This window comes from Salmo salar, chromosome 14, assembly GCF_965601325.2.
Source record: "Salmo salar chromosome 14, fSalSal1, whole genome shotgun sequence".
Taxonomy (NCBI): domain Eukaryota; kingdom Metazoa; phylum Chordata; class Actinopteri; order Salmoniformes; family Salmonidae; genus Salmo; species Salmo salar.
The window spans coordinates 88,181,075-88,198,282 of NC_138304.1; the positions used below are offsets into that span (position 1 = coordinate 88,181,075).

Sequence of the window (17,208 nt, forward strand, 5' to 3'; positions counted from 1 at the left end):
TCTTCTTAATTTATTTAAAGAAAACACTTAAACTAAATAAAGAAATGACGAACCAGTTCCGTAAGGCAACACAGGCTATACAGGAAAACAACCACCCACAAAACACAAGTGAAACAAACACAACTAAATATGGCCTCCAATTAGAGACAACGACAATCAGCTGCCTCTAATTGGAGGTCATTGACAAAAACCCAACATAGAAATAGAAAACTAGATATAAACATAGAAATAGATAACATAGAACCTAGACCCCCCAAAAAACACCGAAACACACAAAAGAAACACCCCCTGCCACGCCCTGACCAAACTACAATGACAAATAACCCCTTTTACTGGTCAGGACGTGACACCAATGTAGCCATTTTTATCTCAATATCAAATCATTTCTGGGTAACAATTAAGTATCTTACTGTGATTGTTTTAAATTAAAATGGTCAACAACAACAAAAAATTGCTTATTAGCGAAGAACAATTTCTCAAACAAGAATTGTACTAGGACTGTCTGGGAGTGATCTAAGTGGGGAGGGGAAACTGAAAACTGTCTGTTATTGTCAGAGATTTTAAACTCTCTTTCTTTTTGGTCTATTAACTAATTTACCACCTGGTGATTTTTAAATTTTTTATTTAACATTTATTTAACCAGGAAAAGCCCATTGAGACCCAGTCTCTTTTTCAAGGGAGACCTGGCCAAGAAGGCAGCAACAATCAATACATTACATAATTAAAACATACAACAATACAATACAACAACATGATCCAGCCTAAAAAAAGCATTTACACTCCTCCGTAACAGAGTCTCCCATCAATATTTAAAATTAATTCAGTGGCACTAACATATCTAGACGAAGCATGGATTGTAGATTATTCCATGCGTCTGGTGCACAAGAAGAGAAGGCAGTCTTGCCTAATACTGTGAATGTCCTGGGTACTTTAAGTTGCAACCACCTAGCAGACCGGGTATGGTACCTGCTGGGGTTGAAGGAGACCAGACTACAGCGGTAAAGAGAGAGTTTACCCAAAAGGGCTTTGTAGATGAACACATACAAATGTATCTTTCTGCGCATATAAAGTGAGGTCCAACCTACCATTTGGTACAAGGTGCAATGGTGGGTGAGTGACTTGGCATTTGTAATAAAGCTCAAGGATGCATGATAAACAGAGTCCAGTCTCTGTAAGACGGAGGAGGTTGCATGCATGTACAACAAGTTACCATAATCAATTACAGAGAGAAAAGTGGCCTGAACAAGCTTCTTTCTAGCCATAAGCGGGAAGCAAGCCTTATTACGAAAATAAAACCCAGTTTTAAGATCATTTAGAGTTCCATGGTCAACCTGATTATGCCTCTCACAAATGACTCTCATCAACAAAGACAGTTATTTATTTTGTTGTGTTTTATAGCTAATCAACACCGAATTATGTAGATTTCATAGAAGATATTTGTCATATAGGGTTGGTGGATGAACCGCATGTCATAGTTACAGTATATACCAATAGATTAAATCATATAGTTTTTAAAAAGTATTATTATTTATTTATTTTGAACATGTACCCATTTTTCTCCCCAATTTCGCGATATCCAATTCGTAGTTACAGTCTTGTCCCATCGCTGCAACTCCCCTACGGACTTGGGAGAGGCGAAGGTCGAGAGCCATGCATCCCCCGAAACACGACCCTGCCACACTGCTCGCTTAACCCAGAAGCCAGCCACACCAATGTGTCGGAGGAAACACCGTCCAACTGGCGACCGAGGTCATGTTGCAGGCGCCCGGCCCGCCACAAGGAGTTGCTAGAGCACGATGGGACAAGGAAATCCCGGCCAGCCCAACCCTCCCCTAACCAAGACGGTGCTGGGCCAATTGTGCGCCGCCTCATGGGTCTCCCGGTCACGGCCGGCTGTGACACAGCCTGGGAGCTTTAAAAACAATATGTTTCTATATTCTGTTATCAAGCCATATTGTCAAAAACAATATGTTTCCTATAGGCTGTAAGCAAAGCATGTATGGTCCGATAACATTGTCTCTCTCTCTCTCTCTCTCCGGCAGTAACCGTGGTGATGATGAACAGTGTTTTTATGAAGACAATATGCTGCGTAAAGCTAGCAGCACTTTAAACAGAAATAGCTACTGGAGACATAAGAGTGTCAGGGCCATTTTCCTACTGAAATGGTAGTGGCCTTACCTCCTCAACTGGCTATCACAAAGACTAGGCCTCTGGCTCACTGATGAACCATGCATCTAGGCCAACACTTCTTCATGGAAAATATGATAATATTCATTCCCTTGGGTGGGTGTGTGTGTGTGTGTGTGTGTGTGTGTGTGTGTGTGTGTGTGTGTGTGTGTGTGTGTGTGTGTGTGTGCGTAAGCATGCACATAATATCTGTAGATGTGAGGTTGAGCACAGTTATTTTAACGTGCAATGATGAGGTTTTAAATTCCGGTTATAGACGGTGCTCAAATGAAGGGGAAATTGCTTCTGTGCAAAGAGAAACAAATTACATTTCTAATTATGTAAATGTGCTGCGGTTGTTTTCCGCGAGAGAGAGGTGAGAAGGAGACAGAAGTGAGGAATCACTTTTTACAGACACTGAGACCTCCTCAGGTTATCCCTCATTGGCTTTGTTGTCCATGGGCTAGCCCATCTTTAGCCCAGTGGGCTGGTCTGAATTGTTTTGTTTTTTTGCGAAGAATGATCATTATTTGGCTAATAATGAAGGCCTCAAGGAAAACATTTTTTTAGTGTGTTAGAAATGCCGGGCCGACATCTGGTCCCTGTCAGTCCGTGAGATAATCTTCTAGACCTCAGTACAGACAGAGACAGATGTGGATCTCACCTTATTTCCTGCTGCTTCAAGTTACATTTTAACATCTATGACATACACGAGACAGAGACGTTATATCCTACTTACCATGTGTTGCCTACAACGTTAAAACAGTGAAAAATATTAACGCATAAACAATTATTTTCACTGACAAATCACATCAATAAAAGTAAATGCAACATTGTTAATCCGGGTTCATAAAAAAGCATGTATTGTCTGGGCTGTGAGTTCAGACTGAGGTGACTGTACTCTGCCAGCCTGGCTGACAGAGGAAAGACCGGAAAGGATTACTGTTCTCCAGTCCCCAAAATAGTAGAGAGAAGGTGGAAGTAATCTGCCGTGTCTACTAACTGCCTGTGTGCTCCTACACACGTCAAAACATGCCTTGAGTAAGCACAGTGGGGCTGGAGGTTTTCCTGATGTCACACACAGATTGACACACAGACGCCACACACACACCCCTGCTGTTACACACACACTTTCAATATCAGCAGCTTACTAGGGCACACACTTGGAGTTAGGGCCTTCACACTCCAACACTCACACACTGACTTCCAGACCAACACGTGATCACTCACCCATAGACTCAGCCCCCTAACAAGCTCCCAGTCTTACTCTCTGGGCTTTAGACTCCCCCCCCCCCCCCCCCCCCCCCTCTCTCTCTCTCTCAATTCAATTTCAATTTAAGGGCTTTATTGGCATGGGAAACATATGTTAACATTGCCAAAGCAAGTGAAGTAGATAATAAACAAAAGTGAAATAAACAATAAAAATTAAAAGTAAACATTACACTCAGAAGTTCCTAAAGAATAAAGACATTTCAAATGTCATATTATGTCTATATACAGTGTTGTAACGATGTGCAAATAGTTAAAGTACAAAAGGGAAAATAAACAAACATAAATATGGGTTGTATTTACAATGGTGTTTGTTCTTCACTGGTTGCCCTTTTCACGTGGCAACAGGCCACAAATCTTTCTGCTGTGATGGCACACTGTGGTATTTCACCCAGTAGATATGGGAGTTTATCAAAATTGGGTTTGTTTTTGAATTCTTTGTGGATCTGTGTAATCTGAGGGAAATGTGTGTCTCCAAAATGGTCATACATTTGGCAGGTGGTTAGAAAGTGCAGCTCAGGCCTCCCGACTGGCGCAGTGGTCTAAGGCACTGCATCGCAGTGCTAGCTGTTCCACTAGAGATCCTGGTTCGAGTCCAGACTCTGTTGCAGCCGGCTGCGACCAGGATATCCATGGGGTGGTGCACAATTAGCCCAGCATTGTCTGGTTTAAGGAAGGGTTTGGCCTGCAGGAATATTTTTGTCCCATTGTGCACTAGCGACTCCTGTGGCGAGCCGGGCACAATGCACACTGACACGGTCTCCAGGTGTACAATGTTTCCTCTGACACATTGGTGCGGCTGGCTTCCGTTTTAAGAGGGTGTTGAGTCAAGAAGCAGTGCGGCATGGCTGGGTTGTGTTTTGGAGGACGCACAGCTCTCGACCTTCGCCTCTCCCGAGTCCGTACGGGAGTTGCAGCGATGGGACAAGACTAACTACCAATTGGATACCACGAAATTGGGGAGAAAAAGGAAGTGCAGCTCAGTTTCCAACCACTTTTTGTGGGCAGTGTGCACATAGCCTGTCTTCTCTTGAGAGCCAGGTCTGACTACGGCGGCCTTTCTCAATAGCAAGGCTATGCTTCCTGAGTCTGTACATAGTCTAAGCTTTCCTTACGTTTGGGTCAGTCACAGTGGTCAGGTATTCTGCCACTGTGTACTCTCTGTTTAGGGCAAAATAACATTCTAGTTTGCTCAGTTTTTTGGTAATTTCTTTCCAATGTGTCAAGTAATTATTTTTTGTTTTCTCTTGATTGGTTGGGTCTAATTGTGTTGCTGTCCTGGGGCTCTGTGGGGTCTGTTTGTGAACAGAGCCCCAGGACCAGCTTTCTTAGGGACTCTTCTCCAGGTTCATCTCTCTGTAGGTGATGGCTTTGTTATGGAAGGTTTGGGAAGGGTTTCCTTTTAGGTGGTTGTAGAATTGAACCGCTCTTTTCTGGATTTTGATAATTAGTGGGTACCGGCCTAATTCTGCTCTGCATGCATTATTTGGTGTTTTACGTTCTACATGGAGGATATTTTTGCAGAAGTCTGTATGCAGAGTCTCAATCTGGTGTTTGTTAGTTCTTGGTTGGTGAACAGACCCCAGACCTCATAACCATAAAGGGCAGTAGGTTCTATAACTGATTCAGGTATTTTTAGCCAGATCTGTCACAAACTTCGTCGTCTGACGATAAGGAGAAATCACTGTCAGACCAATACGCAGCGAGTTGCGTGTTCCATATCATTTTATTAAGTTTGATGCACACGGAAAAACAATAAACTAGAACGACAGGAGACAGTTTCACAGGCTATAACTATACGTAGCAGTGCGAAAAAACAACTCCCCCGGTTCCGGGTCACAGGCAGACCCTCCCGGTTCCGGGTCGCAGGCAGACTCCCTCGGTTCCGGACTGGACACTGTTGCCGGATACTCTGGACTGCACACTGGTGCCGGATACTCTGGACTGCACACTGGTGCCGGATACTCTGGACTGCACACTGTTGCCGGATACACTGGACTGCGCACTGTTGCCGGATACTCTGAACTGCACACTGTTGCCGGATACTCTGGACTGCACACTGTTGCCGAACTCTCGAGGCTGGGCTGATGCACTGGAAGCCTGATGCGTGGGGCTGGTAGAGGAGGTACCAGGCTGAAGACACGCACCCTAGGGCTAGTGCGGGAAGCAGGAACCGGCCGAGAGGAACTACTATTATGCACTATAAGCCTAATGCGTGGTGCTGGAACTGCCAGTTTTAAACCACGCACCCCATGGCTAGTGCGAGGAGCGGGAACAGGCTGAAAAGGACTAGGCTGACCCATGGGAAGCTTGATCCGTGGTGCTGGTACTGGTCGTGCCAGACTGGAGGTACTCACTTCCGGGTCAGCACGAGAGGCGGGAACCGGAAAGACTGGGCCATGGAGGCGCACAGGTGGCCTTGACCGCATCTCCTGCACAACCCGTCCTGGCTGGATGGAACTAGCAGCCCTGCACGAGCGGGGTGCTGGTACAGGGCGAACTGGGCTGTGCAGGGGCTTGATGGTTACCGTGCGTAGAGCGGGCGTGGGGTAGCCTGGTCCGAGGAGGCGTACCGGCGACCAGACGTGCTGCGCAGGCATCCTCCTACCAGGCTGGATGCCCACTCTAGCACGGCATCTACGAGGGGCTGGAATAGCGCGCACCGGCCTGTGCGTGCGTATGGGCGAGATAGTGCGCACCTGTGTGCAGTTGTAAACCGTTGTCTGGCTTTTTTATTGCTGAGTGGCCTTTCAGGTTATGTCGATATAGGACTCGTTTCACTGTGGCTATAGATACTTTTGTACCTGTTTCCTCCAGCATCTTCACAAGGTCCTTTGCTGTTGTTCTGGGATTGATTTGCACCATTCGCACCAAAGTACGTTCATCTCTAGGAGACAGAACGCGTCTCCTTCCTGAGCAGTATGACAGCTGCATCGTCCCATGGTGTTTATACTTGCGTACTATTGTTTGTACAGATGAACGTGGCACCTTCAGGCATTTGGAAATTGCTCCCAAGGATGAACCAGACTAGTTGAGGTCTACAATTTTTTTTCTGAGGTCTTGGCTGATTTCTTTAGATTTTCCCATGATGTCAAGCAAAGAGGCACTGAGTTTGAAGGTAGGCCTTGAAATACATCCACAGGTACACTTCCAATTGAACCAAAGGATGTCAATTAGCCTATCAGAAGCTTCTAAAGCAAAGACAGAATTCTCTGGAATTTTCCAAGCTGTTTAAAGGCACAGTCAACTTAGTGTATGTAAACTTTTGACCCACTGGAATTGTGATACAGTGAATTATAAGTGAAATAACAATTGTAGAAAAAATCACTTGTGTCATGCACAAAGTAGATGTCCTAACCGACTTGCCAAAACTATAGTTTGTTAACAAGACATTTTGTGGAGTGGTTAAAAACGTGTTTTAATGACTCCAACCGAAGTGTATGTAAACTTCCGACTTCAACTGTGTATGTTGAAGAGGGTTTGGCTTAAGCTGCATCCTTGTCTCACCCCACGGCCCTGTGGAAAGAAATGTGTATTTTTTGCCAATTTTATCCGCACACTTGTTGTTCAAATACATGGATTTTATAATGTCTCTCACTATCCCTCTATCCCTCTGCCTCTCTCTCTCGCTGTTTCTCTGTCCCTCTGTGTATCTCTGTCCCTCCCTCTTGTCTCTCTCTCTGGCTCAGTCTCTGGTCTATTATCTCATTTCATAAATCCCAGTCTCCAACACACTGATAAAGTCCCACAGTCAGGCCCCTCTTACAGTATCACACCTAGGCTAATGGCCCATAGCCCCATTTATAGGCCCATAACCACTAGTTTCTCCCCTTCCAGGACCCATGCCTCCAAGACAGGCAGAGAAAGGCCTCCCGATGCCTCCCAGAGCTAGAGAGAGGATCACTATGAGCACTCTACCATCACTTCTGCATCGCTCGGCAAATGCCTGCAATTGAGCACAGCTAATGTGGTTTGGGCCATTGGCATGAAAATGGCCGCCATCCATTGGATTAGCCATTCAGATGAGCTGCCAGACGGCCAATGAGTTTAGACCAGAGGGATCTGATGGGGAATGACACTATTTAGGGCAATGGTCCAGGATGGGGCAATAAAACAGCTCTTTACCGTTTGTCCTCCTGAATATCAGCTTCAGAGGTAACTGAGACCATAGAAATAGAATGAGACACTCAAAATGTCCACCAGTCTACCCATGATGGCGTCATTGACTTGAATGGGGAGGCCTGTTCTATTCATTCTAGTTCTGTGATTGAGACATCCTGGCTGAACACGTGATAGTCTAGCCCCTAGCCTATTGATAACCGAGCCACACAGCTCTATTGCAGATCTTATTGGAAGCCTACTGTTATGTCCAGTCTATTGCACAGTAAGTGAATGTGAGCTGAGGCTGCGTTCAAGCTCCACTGGTTTCTTTTTGGTTTCAATTCCCTGTTCAAGGTCTGACTATGCTATTTCTATGGTCTCAAACTCAATAGGTGTATTTTTGCAGTGAACAAATGAGCACCCAGTGGATTATTACCTGGTGGATTATAAATCAAAAGTGGCCTTACCTGTTATCCATTACTTATGAATCACTATGTAATGTCAATGTTACCCTTTTATACAGTACATTAGATACAGTAGGAATCAATATGTAATGTCAATGTTACCCTTTTATACAGTACATTAGATACAGTAGGAATCAATATGGAATGTCAATGTTACCCTTTTTACAGTACATTAGATACAGTAGGAATCAATATGGAATTTCAATTTCAATGTCAATTCTCTCTCTCTTTTTCTCTGTCTCTCTCTCTTTCTGTTTTTCTCTATCTTACTCTCCCTCTGCCTCCTCTCCTTCTCTCTCTCCTTCTTTCAATTCAATTCAATTCATTTCAATGTAAGAGCTACATTGGCATGGGAACCATATGTTTACATTGCCAAGCAAATGAAATAGATAATAAACAAAAGTGAAATAAACAAAAAAAATGTTTTACAATAAACATTACACTCACAAAAGTTCCAAAAGAATAAAGACATTTCAAATGTCATATCATGTGCAAATAGTTAAAGTACAAAGGGGAAAATAAATACAGTCGGAAGTTTACATACACCTTAGCCACATACGTTTAAAATCAGTTTTCCACAATTCCTGACATGTAATCCTAGGAAACATTCCCTGCGTTAGGTCAGTTAGGATCACCACTTTATTTTAAGAATGTGAAATGGCAGAATAATAGCAGAGAAAATTATTTATTTCAGATTTTATTTCTTTCATCACATTCCCAGTGGGTCAGAAGTTTACATACACTCAATTAGTATTTGGTATCATTGCCTTTAAATTGTTTATCTTGGGTCAAACGTTTCGGGTAGCCTTCCACAAGCTTCCCACAATAGTCATTTTTGTAGGCCTCCTTGCTCGCACACACTTCTTCAGTTCTGCCCACAAATGTTCTATAGGTTTGAGGTCAGGGCTTTGTGATGGCCACTCCAATACCTTGACTTTGTTGTCCTTATGCCATTTTGCCACAACTTTGGAAGTGTGCTTGGGGTCATTGTCCATTTGGAAGACCCATTTGCGAACAAGCTTTAACTCCTGACTGATGTCTTGAGATGTTGCTTCAATATATCCACATAATTTTCCTACCTTATGATGCCATCTATTTTGTGAAGTGCACCAGTCCCTCCTGCAACAAAGCACAACATGATGCTGCCACCCCCGTGCTTCACGGTTGGGATGGTGTTCTTCCGCTTGCAAGCCTCCCCCTTTTTCCTCCAAACATAACGATGGTCATTATGGCCAAACAGTTCTATTTTCTCCAAAAAGTACGATCTTTGTCCCCATGTGCAGTTGCAAAGCGTAGTTTGGCTTTTTTATTGCGGTTTTGGAGCAGTGGCTTCTTCCTTGTTGAGCAGCCTTCAGGTTATGTCGATATAGGACTCGTTTCACTGTGGATATAGATACTTTTGTACCTGTTTCCTCCAGCATCTTCACAAGGTCCTTTGCTGTTGTTCTGGGATTGATTTGCACTTTTCACACAAGTACGTTCCTCTCTAGGAGACAGAACGCATCTCCTTCCTGAGCGGTATGACGGCTGCGTGGTCCCATGGTGTTTATACTTGCGTACTATTGTTTGTACAGATGAACGTGGCACCTTCAGGCATTTGGAAATTGCTCCCAAGGATGAATCAGACTTGTGTAGGTCTACAAAAAAGAAATTTGCGGTCTTGGCTGATTTCTTTTGATTTTCCCATTATGTCAAGCAAAGAGGCACTGAGTTTGAAGGTAGGCCTTGAAATTTCAGCCACAGGTACACCTACAATTGAATCAAGTGATGTCAATTAGCCTATCAGAAGCTTCTAAAGGCAAGACATCATTTTCTGGAATTTTCCAAGCTGTTTAAAGGCACATTCAACTTAGTGTATGTAAACTTCTGACCAACTGGAATTGTGATACAGTGAATTATAAGTGAAATAATCTGTCTGTAAACAATTGTTGGAAAAATGACTTCTGTCATGCACAAAGTAGATGTCCTAACCGAAGCGCCAAAACTATAGTTTGTTAACAAGAAATTTGTGGAGTGGTTGAAAAATGAGTTTTAATGACTCCAACCTAAGTGAATGTAAACTTCCAACTTCAACTGTGAACATAAATATGGATTGTATTTACATTTTTTACATTTTAGTCATTTAGCAGACGCTCTTATCCAGAGCGACTTACAAATTGGTGCATTCACCTATAATATCCAGTGGAACAACCACTTTACAATAGTGCATCTAAATCTTTTAAGGGGGGGTTAGAAGGATTACTTTATCCTATCCCAGGTATTCCTTGAAGAGGTGGGGTTTCAGGTGTCTCCGGAAGGTGGTGATTGACTCCGCTGTCCTGGCGTCGTGAGGGAGCTTGTTCCACCATTGGGGTGCCAGAGCAGCGAACAGTTTTGACTGGGCTGAGCGGGAACTGTGCTTCCTCAGAGGTAGGGAGGCGAGCAGGCCAGAGGTGGATGAACGGAGTGCCCTTGTTTGGGTGTAGGGCCTGATCAGAGCCTGAAGGTACGGAGGTGCCGTTCCCCTCACAGCTCCGTAGGCAAGCACCATGGTCTTGTAGCGGATGCGAGCTTCGACTGGAAGCCAGTGGAGAGAGCGGAGGAGCGGGGTGACGTGAGAGAACTTGGGAAGGTTGAACACCAGACGGGCTGCGGCGTTCTGGATGAGTTGTAGGGGTTTAATGGCACAGGCAGGGAGCCCAGCCAACAGCGAGTTGCAGTAATCCAGACGGGAGATGACAAGTGCCTGGATTAGGACCTGCGCCGCTTCCTGTGTGAGGCAGGGTCGTACTCTGCGAATGTTGTAGAGCATGAACCTACAGGATCGGGTCACCGCCTTGATGTTGGTGGAGAACGACAGGGTGTTGTCCAGGGTCACGCCAAGGCTCTTAGCACTCTGGGAGGAGGACACAAGGGAGTTGTCAACCGTGATGGCGAGATCATGGAACGGGCAGTCCTTCCCCGGGAGGAAGAGCAGCTCCGTCTTGCCGAGGTTCAGCTTGAGGTGGTGATCCGTCATCCACACTGATATGTCTGCCAGACATGCAGAGATGCGATTCGCCACCTGGTTGTCAGAAGGGGGAAAGGAGAAGATTAATTGTGTGTCGTCTGCATAGCAATGATATGAGAGACCATGTGAGGATATGACAGAGCCAAGTGACTTGGTGTATAGCGAGAATAGGAGTGGGCCAAGAACAGAGCCCTGGGGGACACCAGTGGTGAGAGCACGTGGTGCGGAGACAGATTCTCGCCACGCCACCTGGTAGGAGCGACCTGTCAGGTAGGACGCAATCCAAGCGTGCGCGGTGCCGGAGATGCCCAGCTCGGAGAGGGTGGAGAGGAGGATCTGATGGTTCACGGTATCAAAGGCAGCAGATAGGTCTAGAAGGATGAGAGCAGAGGAGAGAGAGTTAGCTTTAGCAGTGCGGAGAGCCTCCGTGACACAGAGAAGAGCAGTCTCAGTTGAATGCCCAGTCTTGAAACCTGACTGATTAGGATCAAGAAGGTCATTCTGAGAGAGATAGCAAGAGAGCTGGTCAAGCACGGCGCGTTCAAGAGTTTTGGAGAGAAAGGAAAGAAGGGATACTGGCCTGTAGTTGTTGACATCGGAGGGATCGAGTGTAGGTTTTTTCAGAAGGGGTGCAACTCTCGCTCTCTTGAAGACGGAAGGGACGTAGCCAGCGGTCAAGGATGCGTTGATGAGCGAGGTGAGGTAGGGGAGAAGGTCTCCGGAAATGGTCTGGAGAAGAGAGGAGGGGATAGGGTCAAGTGGGCAGGTTGTTGGGCGGCCGGCCGTCACAAGACGCGAGAGTTCATCTGGAGAGAGAGGGGAGAAAGAGGTCAAAGCACAGGGTAGGGCAGTGTGAGCAGGACCAGCAGTGTCGTTTGACTTAGCAAACGAGGATCGGATGTCGTCAACCTTCTTTTCAAAATGGTTGACGAAGTCATCCGCAGAGAGGGAGGAGGGGGGGGGGAGGGGGGAGGAGGATTAAGGAGGGAGGAGAAGGTAGCAAAGAGCTTCCTAGGGTTAGAGGCAGATGCATGGAGTTTAGAGTGGTAGAAAGTGGCTTTAGCAGCAGAGACAGAAGAGGAAAATGTAGAGAGGAGGGAGTGAAAGGATGCCAGGTCCGCAGGGAGGCGAGTTTTCCTCCATTTCCGCTCGGCTGCCCGGAGCCCTGTTCTGTGAGCTCGCAGTGAGTCGTCGAGCCACGGAGCAGGAGGGGAGGACCGAGCCGGCCTGGAGGATAGGGGACAGAGGAAATCAAAGGATGCAGAGAGGGAGGAGAGGAGGGTTGAGGAGGCAGAATCAGGAGATAGGTTGGAGAAGGTTTGAGCAGAGGGAAGAGATGATAGGATGGAAGAGGAGAGAGTAGCGGGAGAGAGAGAGCGAAGGTTGGGACGGCGCAATACCATCCGAGTAGGGGGAGAGTGAGAAGTGTTGGATGAGAGCGAGAGGGAAAAGGATACAAGGTAGTGGTCGGAGACTTGGAGGGGAGTTGCAATGAGATTAGTGGAAGAACAGCATCTAGTAAAGATTTACAAAGGTGTTTGTTTTTCACTGGTTGCCCTTTTCTCGTGGCAACAGAACCTCCTCTCTCTCTCTCACCCTCTCTTTCCAGGGCTCATTTGAAAATAATCTCTCCATTTCTCTCTCTCTCCCCCCCCAGCTATCAGCTGTGGACACCCGGGCAGCCCTATCTACGGGCGGACCATTGGTAACGGCTTCAATCTGAACGACGTGGTGAGCTTCTCCTGCAACATGGGCTACGTGATGGAGGGGCCTTCAAGGGCCCAGTGCCAGGCCACGCGCCAGTGGAGCCAGCCACCACCAACGTGTAAAGGTGGGGAAAAAAGTTAAGTCTTCTATTCACACGGTGTACGCTTACTCGTTCCGCCTGACCACTGCAGTGCACTCTGGGTAAGATGGGGAAGAAGGAGGAATCTTGGTTTGTAGTGGGCTTGTAACCAATCAGGTAGCAGCACCACAGCAGGACAAGGGCCTCTGTGTAGGGTGAATGGTTGCTCTGTGTGAATTGTGGTTGTGGTGAATTAGGGTCATAGCCAACACGGCCTCTTGAACATCAGTAGATATGATTGTGGTGGTATCACTGACCTCTATAGGGTGTATCGATGGTTGTGTTGACCCCATGCATGACACTGATTTTGCGACCTTGTGTTCGATGTGTTATTAATGTATAATATAATACTCAGAATATGTTGAAGGGGTGTGGGGTGATTATCTGAAAACCATCTGATGGAGCTTATGGTAGTTCCATTATATAGGACTCTATGTCCAGGGTCAGACTGCTATTGGACAAGCCCTGAGGTAACCAGAGGCTAAGTCCAGGGTCAGAATGCTATTGGACAAGCCCTGAGGTAACCAGAAGCTATGTCCAGGGTCAGACTGCTATTAGACAAGCCCGGCATATCGAACTAACTAGAACTAATAACATTGTATCTGATTGGACTATTTTGGCAAGAGGAAATATAACGCCCACATTGTGTTGGCCTTTGTTGATACCAGTAAATCTATCTTGCAGGTTCTTGAAATTTGTAATAAGCCATTGTGCCATGTACTTTCTTGTGATGTGCACACTTATCTATTTTGTATATATTTTTGTTATCATTCCTTTTTATCATGCATTAAGATTATGCATTAAGATCAATGGAAGATTGGTGCGAAAATTCCGTTTCATGTTAGGATTTGGCCCTATATGAGTGACTGCAGAAGGTCAAGCGTGTCCTAAGTGTTGGAATGAGTTGATCCCTTCCATATTTCTGCCAAATAACACATGCTTGTCTTTTTCCCCCTCCGTCTCTTCCTCTTCAGTGGTCAACTGCTCCGATCCTGGGATCCCAGCCAACTCCATCAGACAGAGTAAGATAGAACACGGGAACTTCACCTTTGGAACCGTGGTGTTCTACGACTGCAGCCCGGGGTTCTACCTATTCGGTTCACCCGTTCTTACCTGTCAGCCCACGGGACAATGGGACAAGCCTCTACCGGAGTGCATCGGTGAGTCTGGTGTTACTGTATATGTCACGTCTACCCCTACTCCACCTCTCTGGCGCTCGACGTCGCCAGTTTATTCATTATTACGCACACCTGCCACCATCGTTACACGCACCTGCACCTCATGAGACTCACCTGGACTTCATCACCTTCCTGATTACCTTCTCTATATCTGTCACTCCCTTTGGTTCTTTCCCTAAGCGTTATTGTTTCTGTTCCTGTGTTTTATGTCTTTACGCTACTCGTGTTTCTTGTTTTGTTCCATGTTCCATTATTTATTAAATTCACTCCCTGTACTTGCTTCCCGATTCTTAGCGTACACGTTACAGAATAACGCCTCACCAAGGGGAAGCAACGGGGATCTTTTTTTTTACTGGTGACGTCGGGTCCAAGTGCCACTGCTGAAGCAACTGGTGATGCCTCAGCTGGCTCGTCAGGCTTCCATGCATCAGCCAGCTCATCGGGCTTCCATGCCTCAGCCGGCTCATCAGGCTTCCATGCCTCAGCCGTTTTGTCAGGCTCCTGTGCCTCGGCCAGATCAACAGGTTCCCACGCCTCGGCCGGCTCATCGGGTTCCCGCCCCTCGGCCGGCTCTACGGGTTCCCGCCCCTCGGTCGGCTATATGGGTTCCCGTGCCTCGGCCGGCTATATGGGTTCCCGCCCCTCGGCCGGCTATATGGGTTCCCGCCCCTCGGCCGGCTATATGGGTTCCCGCCCCTCGGCCGGCTATATGGGTTCCCTAGCCTTGGCCGGCTCTACGGGTTCCCGCCCCTCGGCCGGCTATATGGGTTCCCGTGCCTCGGCCGGCTATATGGGTTCCCGAGCCTTGGCCGGCTATACGGGTTCCCTAGCCTCGGCCGGCTATACGGGTTCCCTAGCCTCGGCCGGCTATATGGGTTCCCGTGCCTCGGCTGGCTATACGGGTTCCCTAGCCTCGGCCGGCTCTACGGGTTCCCGCACCTCAGCAGAAGCGATTGGCCTGCTCCTGATCCTCGAGACCGCCCCTCTGGTCGGTGTCATCCTGCGGCTGAAGCTGCACGCCAGGGAGGGGGGTACTGTCATGTCTACTCCCGCGCCCCCTCTCTGGTGCTCGACGTCGCCAGTTTATTCATTATTACGCACACCTGCCGCCATCATTACGCGCACCTGCACCTCATGAGACTCACCTATATCTGTCACTCCCTTATGTCTGTACGCTACTTGTGTTTCTTGTTTTGTTCCATGTTCCATTATTTATTAAATTCCCTCCCGGTACTTGCTTCCCGATTCTTAGCGTACACGTTACAGTACATGGTGGAAAGAGACTCAGTAATGTGCACACTGCAATATATGCTAGCATGTGGTATATTAGAGAAGTTTCGACGATTTAAACATTGTCACCAATAAACCACAGACTTAACCACAGACTGCAGTGTGCGGAGTCTCTTTTTACCATTCACTGAACTTATTTTGATATCCAGCACCTGCTCAAAGACACTGATGGTGCGCATCTAAAGTGTCCTGTTCCTATAATTTGTTGTCGCTGTCTCACGGTCGGTCTGTCTTTCCCGGAGAGAGACTGCCGACTTAGCAACTTGGCACTCGTGGCTAATTAGCATATTATTCCATTAATTGAGGCTGAATGAGTTGCCTGACCCCCTCTGCTTAAGATCAGTGTTCTATTGAGGGACAGGTGGAACAGCTCTGTGGATATTACACTAATTAGGGATGCCAGGTTGGCAGCTGATCCCTCTGTTTTATGGTGTGTATCTTCAACATCCTCCTCAAAATAAGCTGCATTAGACACCAGCTGTACTGGCAACCTGGCATGTCTAAACATCTACTTTAAACACAGGGCTTCAAGGTTTCCTACTGGCTGTCTCAGTGTTCCAAACACAACCTGGGCCTCCTACTGGCTGAGGGGCATAGCTGTGTGCTCCAATCGGTGCCCTTCCTTTGAAATTTGAACCCAATCCCAACCTTATTGAACTATGATGTGTAGCCTACTGTTTTCCCTTAAACCGTATCATAAGTTAGCTCTACTAAGGCCCAATCAGTTTGGTGTTCCTGTTGCGATGTGTTTTAAAAGGGATGAAAAAACCTTCGGCAAGATGAATGAACGTTCTTTCTCCCTCCATGCCTTCTTCTCTGTTTGATCCACCCCGCTGTGACATCGACACCATGTCCAAAACGTTCCTTTCATTTAGACACGCCTCGTCCTTTCTGCTGAATTAGCATGTTAATACCGGACCTGCTCACTTTTTATAGGCCAGTGACAGACAAAAGAGGAGAAAGTTTAAAGTAAACTTGCTGATTGTAGCACATTGTGGGGTGAATATTTGAAAAAATCATTTGATTATTTTAGCACCCTGGCCTTGATAATTTACTAAGTGAAAAAGGATCAAAGAATGATTACAAAGGATGAGGACAGTACCGTCTACTTTGGAACGTTGCCATTATGAGCTTAAGTGCTAGTACTGTATTTTTATCGTGGTGAAGCTAGTACAGTGGTCTTATTCTATGAGCAGAGGTACTGGATATTTTGGATGGGTTTCCCGGAACCCAGAATAAACCTAGTCCTGGACGTAAAAGCACTTTTTGTAGTCCAGGACTAGGCTTAATCTGTGTCCGGGAAACTGGCCTATAGTGTGTATTCTAAGTAGTTTGTATGATACAGTATTCCCCTCAACGAGGAGAAGTAGACTAGAACAGTGTTCGAACTATAGTTTACATCTTGTTCTAGCTATCTTTATTGCTTACATACAGGCTGTGTCTGAAATGGAACCCTATTCCTTATATAGTGCACTACCCTATAGGCCCTGGTCAAAAGTAGTGCACTGTATAGTGAATAGGGTGCCATTTGGGACACAGACACAGTGTGTGGCCTCAATCCTCTAGAGAGTGACGACAGTACCTTCCACTACATTAGCCCTGTCAGCACTCTGAGCTGACAGCATCCATCTTGTGTGTGTCTCTCTCCTCCAGTGGTGGACTGTGGTCACCCCGGGTCCCCTCCCAACGGCCAGCTGAACGGGGATAAATTCACCTTCGGCTCTACGGTTCGCTACACATGCATAGGGGGGCGCCAGCTGAAGGGCGAGTCGGCGCGCACCTGCCAGCTCAACGGCCACTGGAGCGCACCCATGCCCTTTTGCTCAGGTAAGTCCTTTACATACAGGGGGGGTTGTGAGTGTGTGGGGGGTGGCTGTGTCTGTGTGTTTGGGACACAGGTTGTCC

At 46.7% G+C, this 17,208-nt stretch overlaps 1 protein-coding gene across 1 annotated transcript in view; it reads left to right on the plus strand.

Moving 5' to 3' along the window:
• Positions 1–17,208, plus strand: part of LOC106570400 (CUB and sushi domain-containing protein 3) — a 738,870-nt gene that overhangs the window by 611,886 nt on the left and 109,776 nt on the right. Inside the window, exons 55-57 of the mRNA XM_082961236.1 lie at positions 12,647–12,820; positions 13,810–13,995; positions 16,957–17,130. Coding sequence (XP_082817362.1) covers positions 12,647–12,820; positions 13,810–13,995; positions 16,957–17,130 — 534 coding nt within the window. The remainder of the gene's footprint in view (positions 1–12,646; positions 12,821–13,809; positions 13,996–16,956; positions 17,131–17,208) is intronic.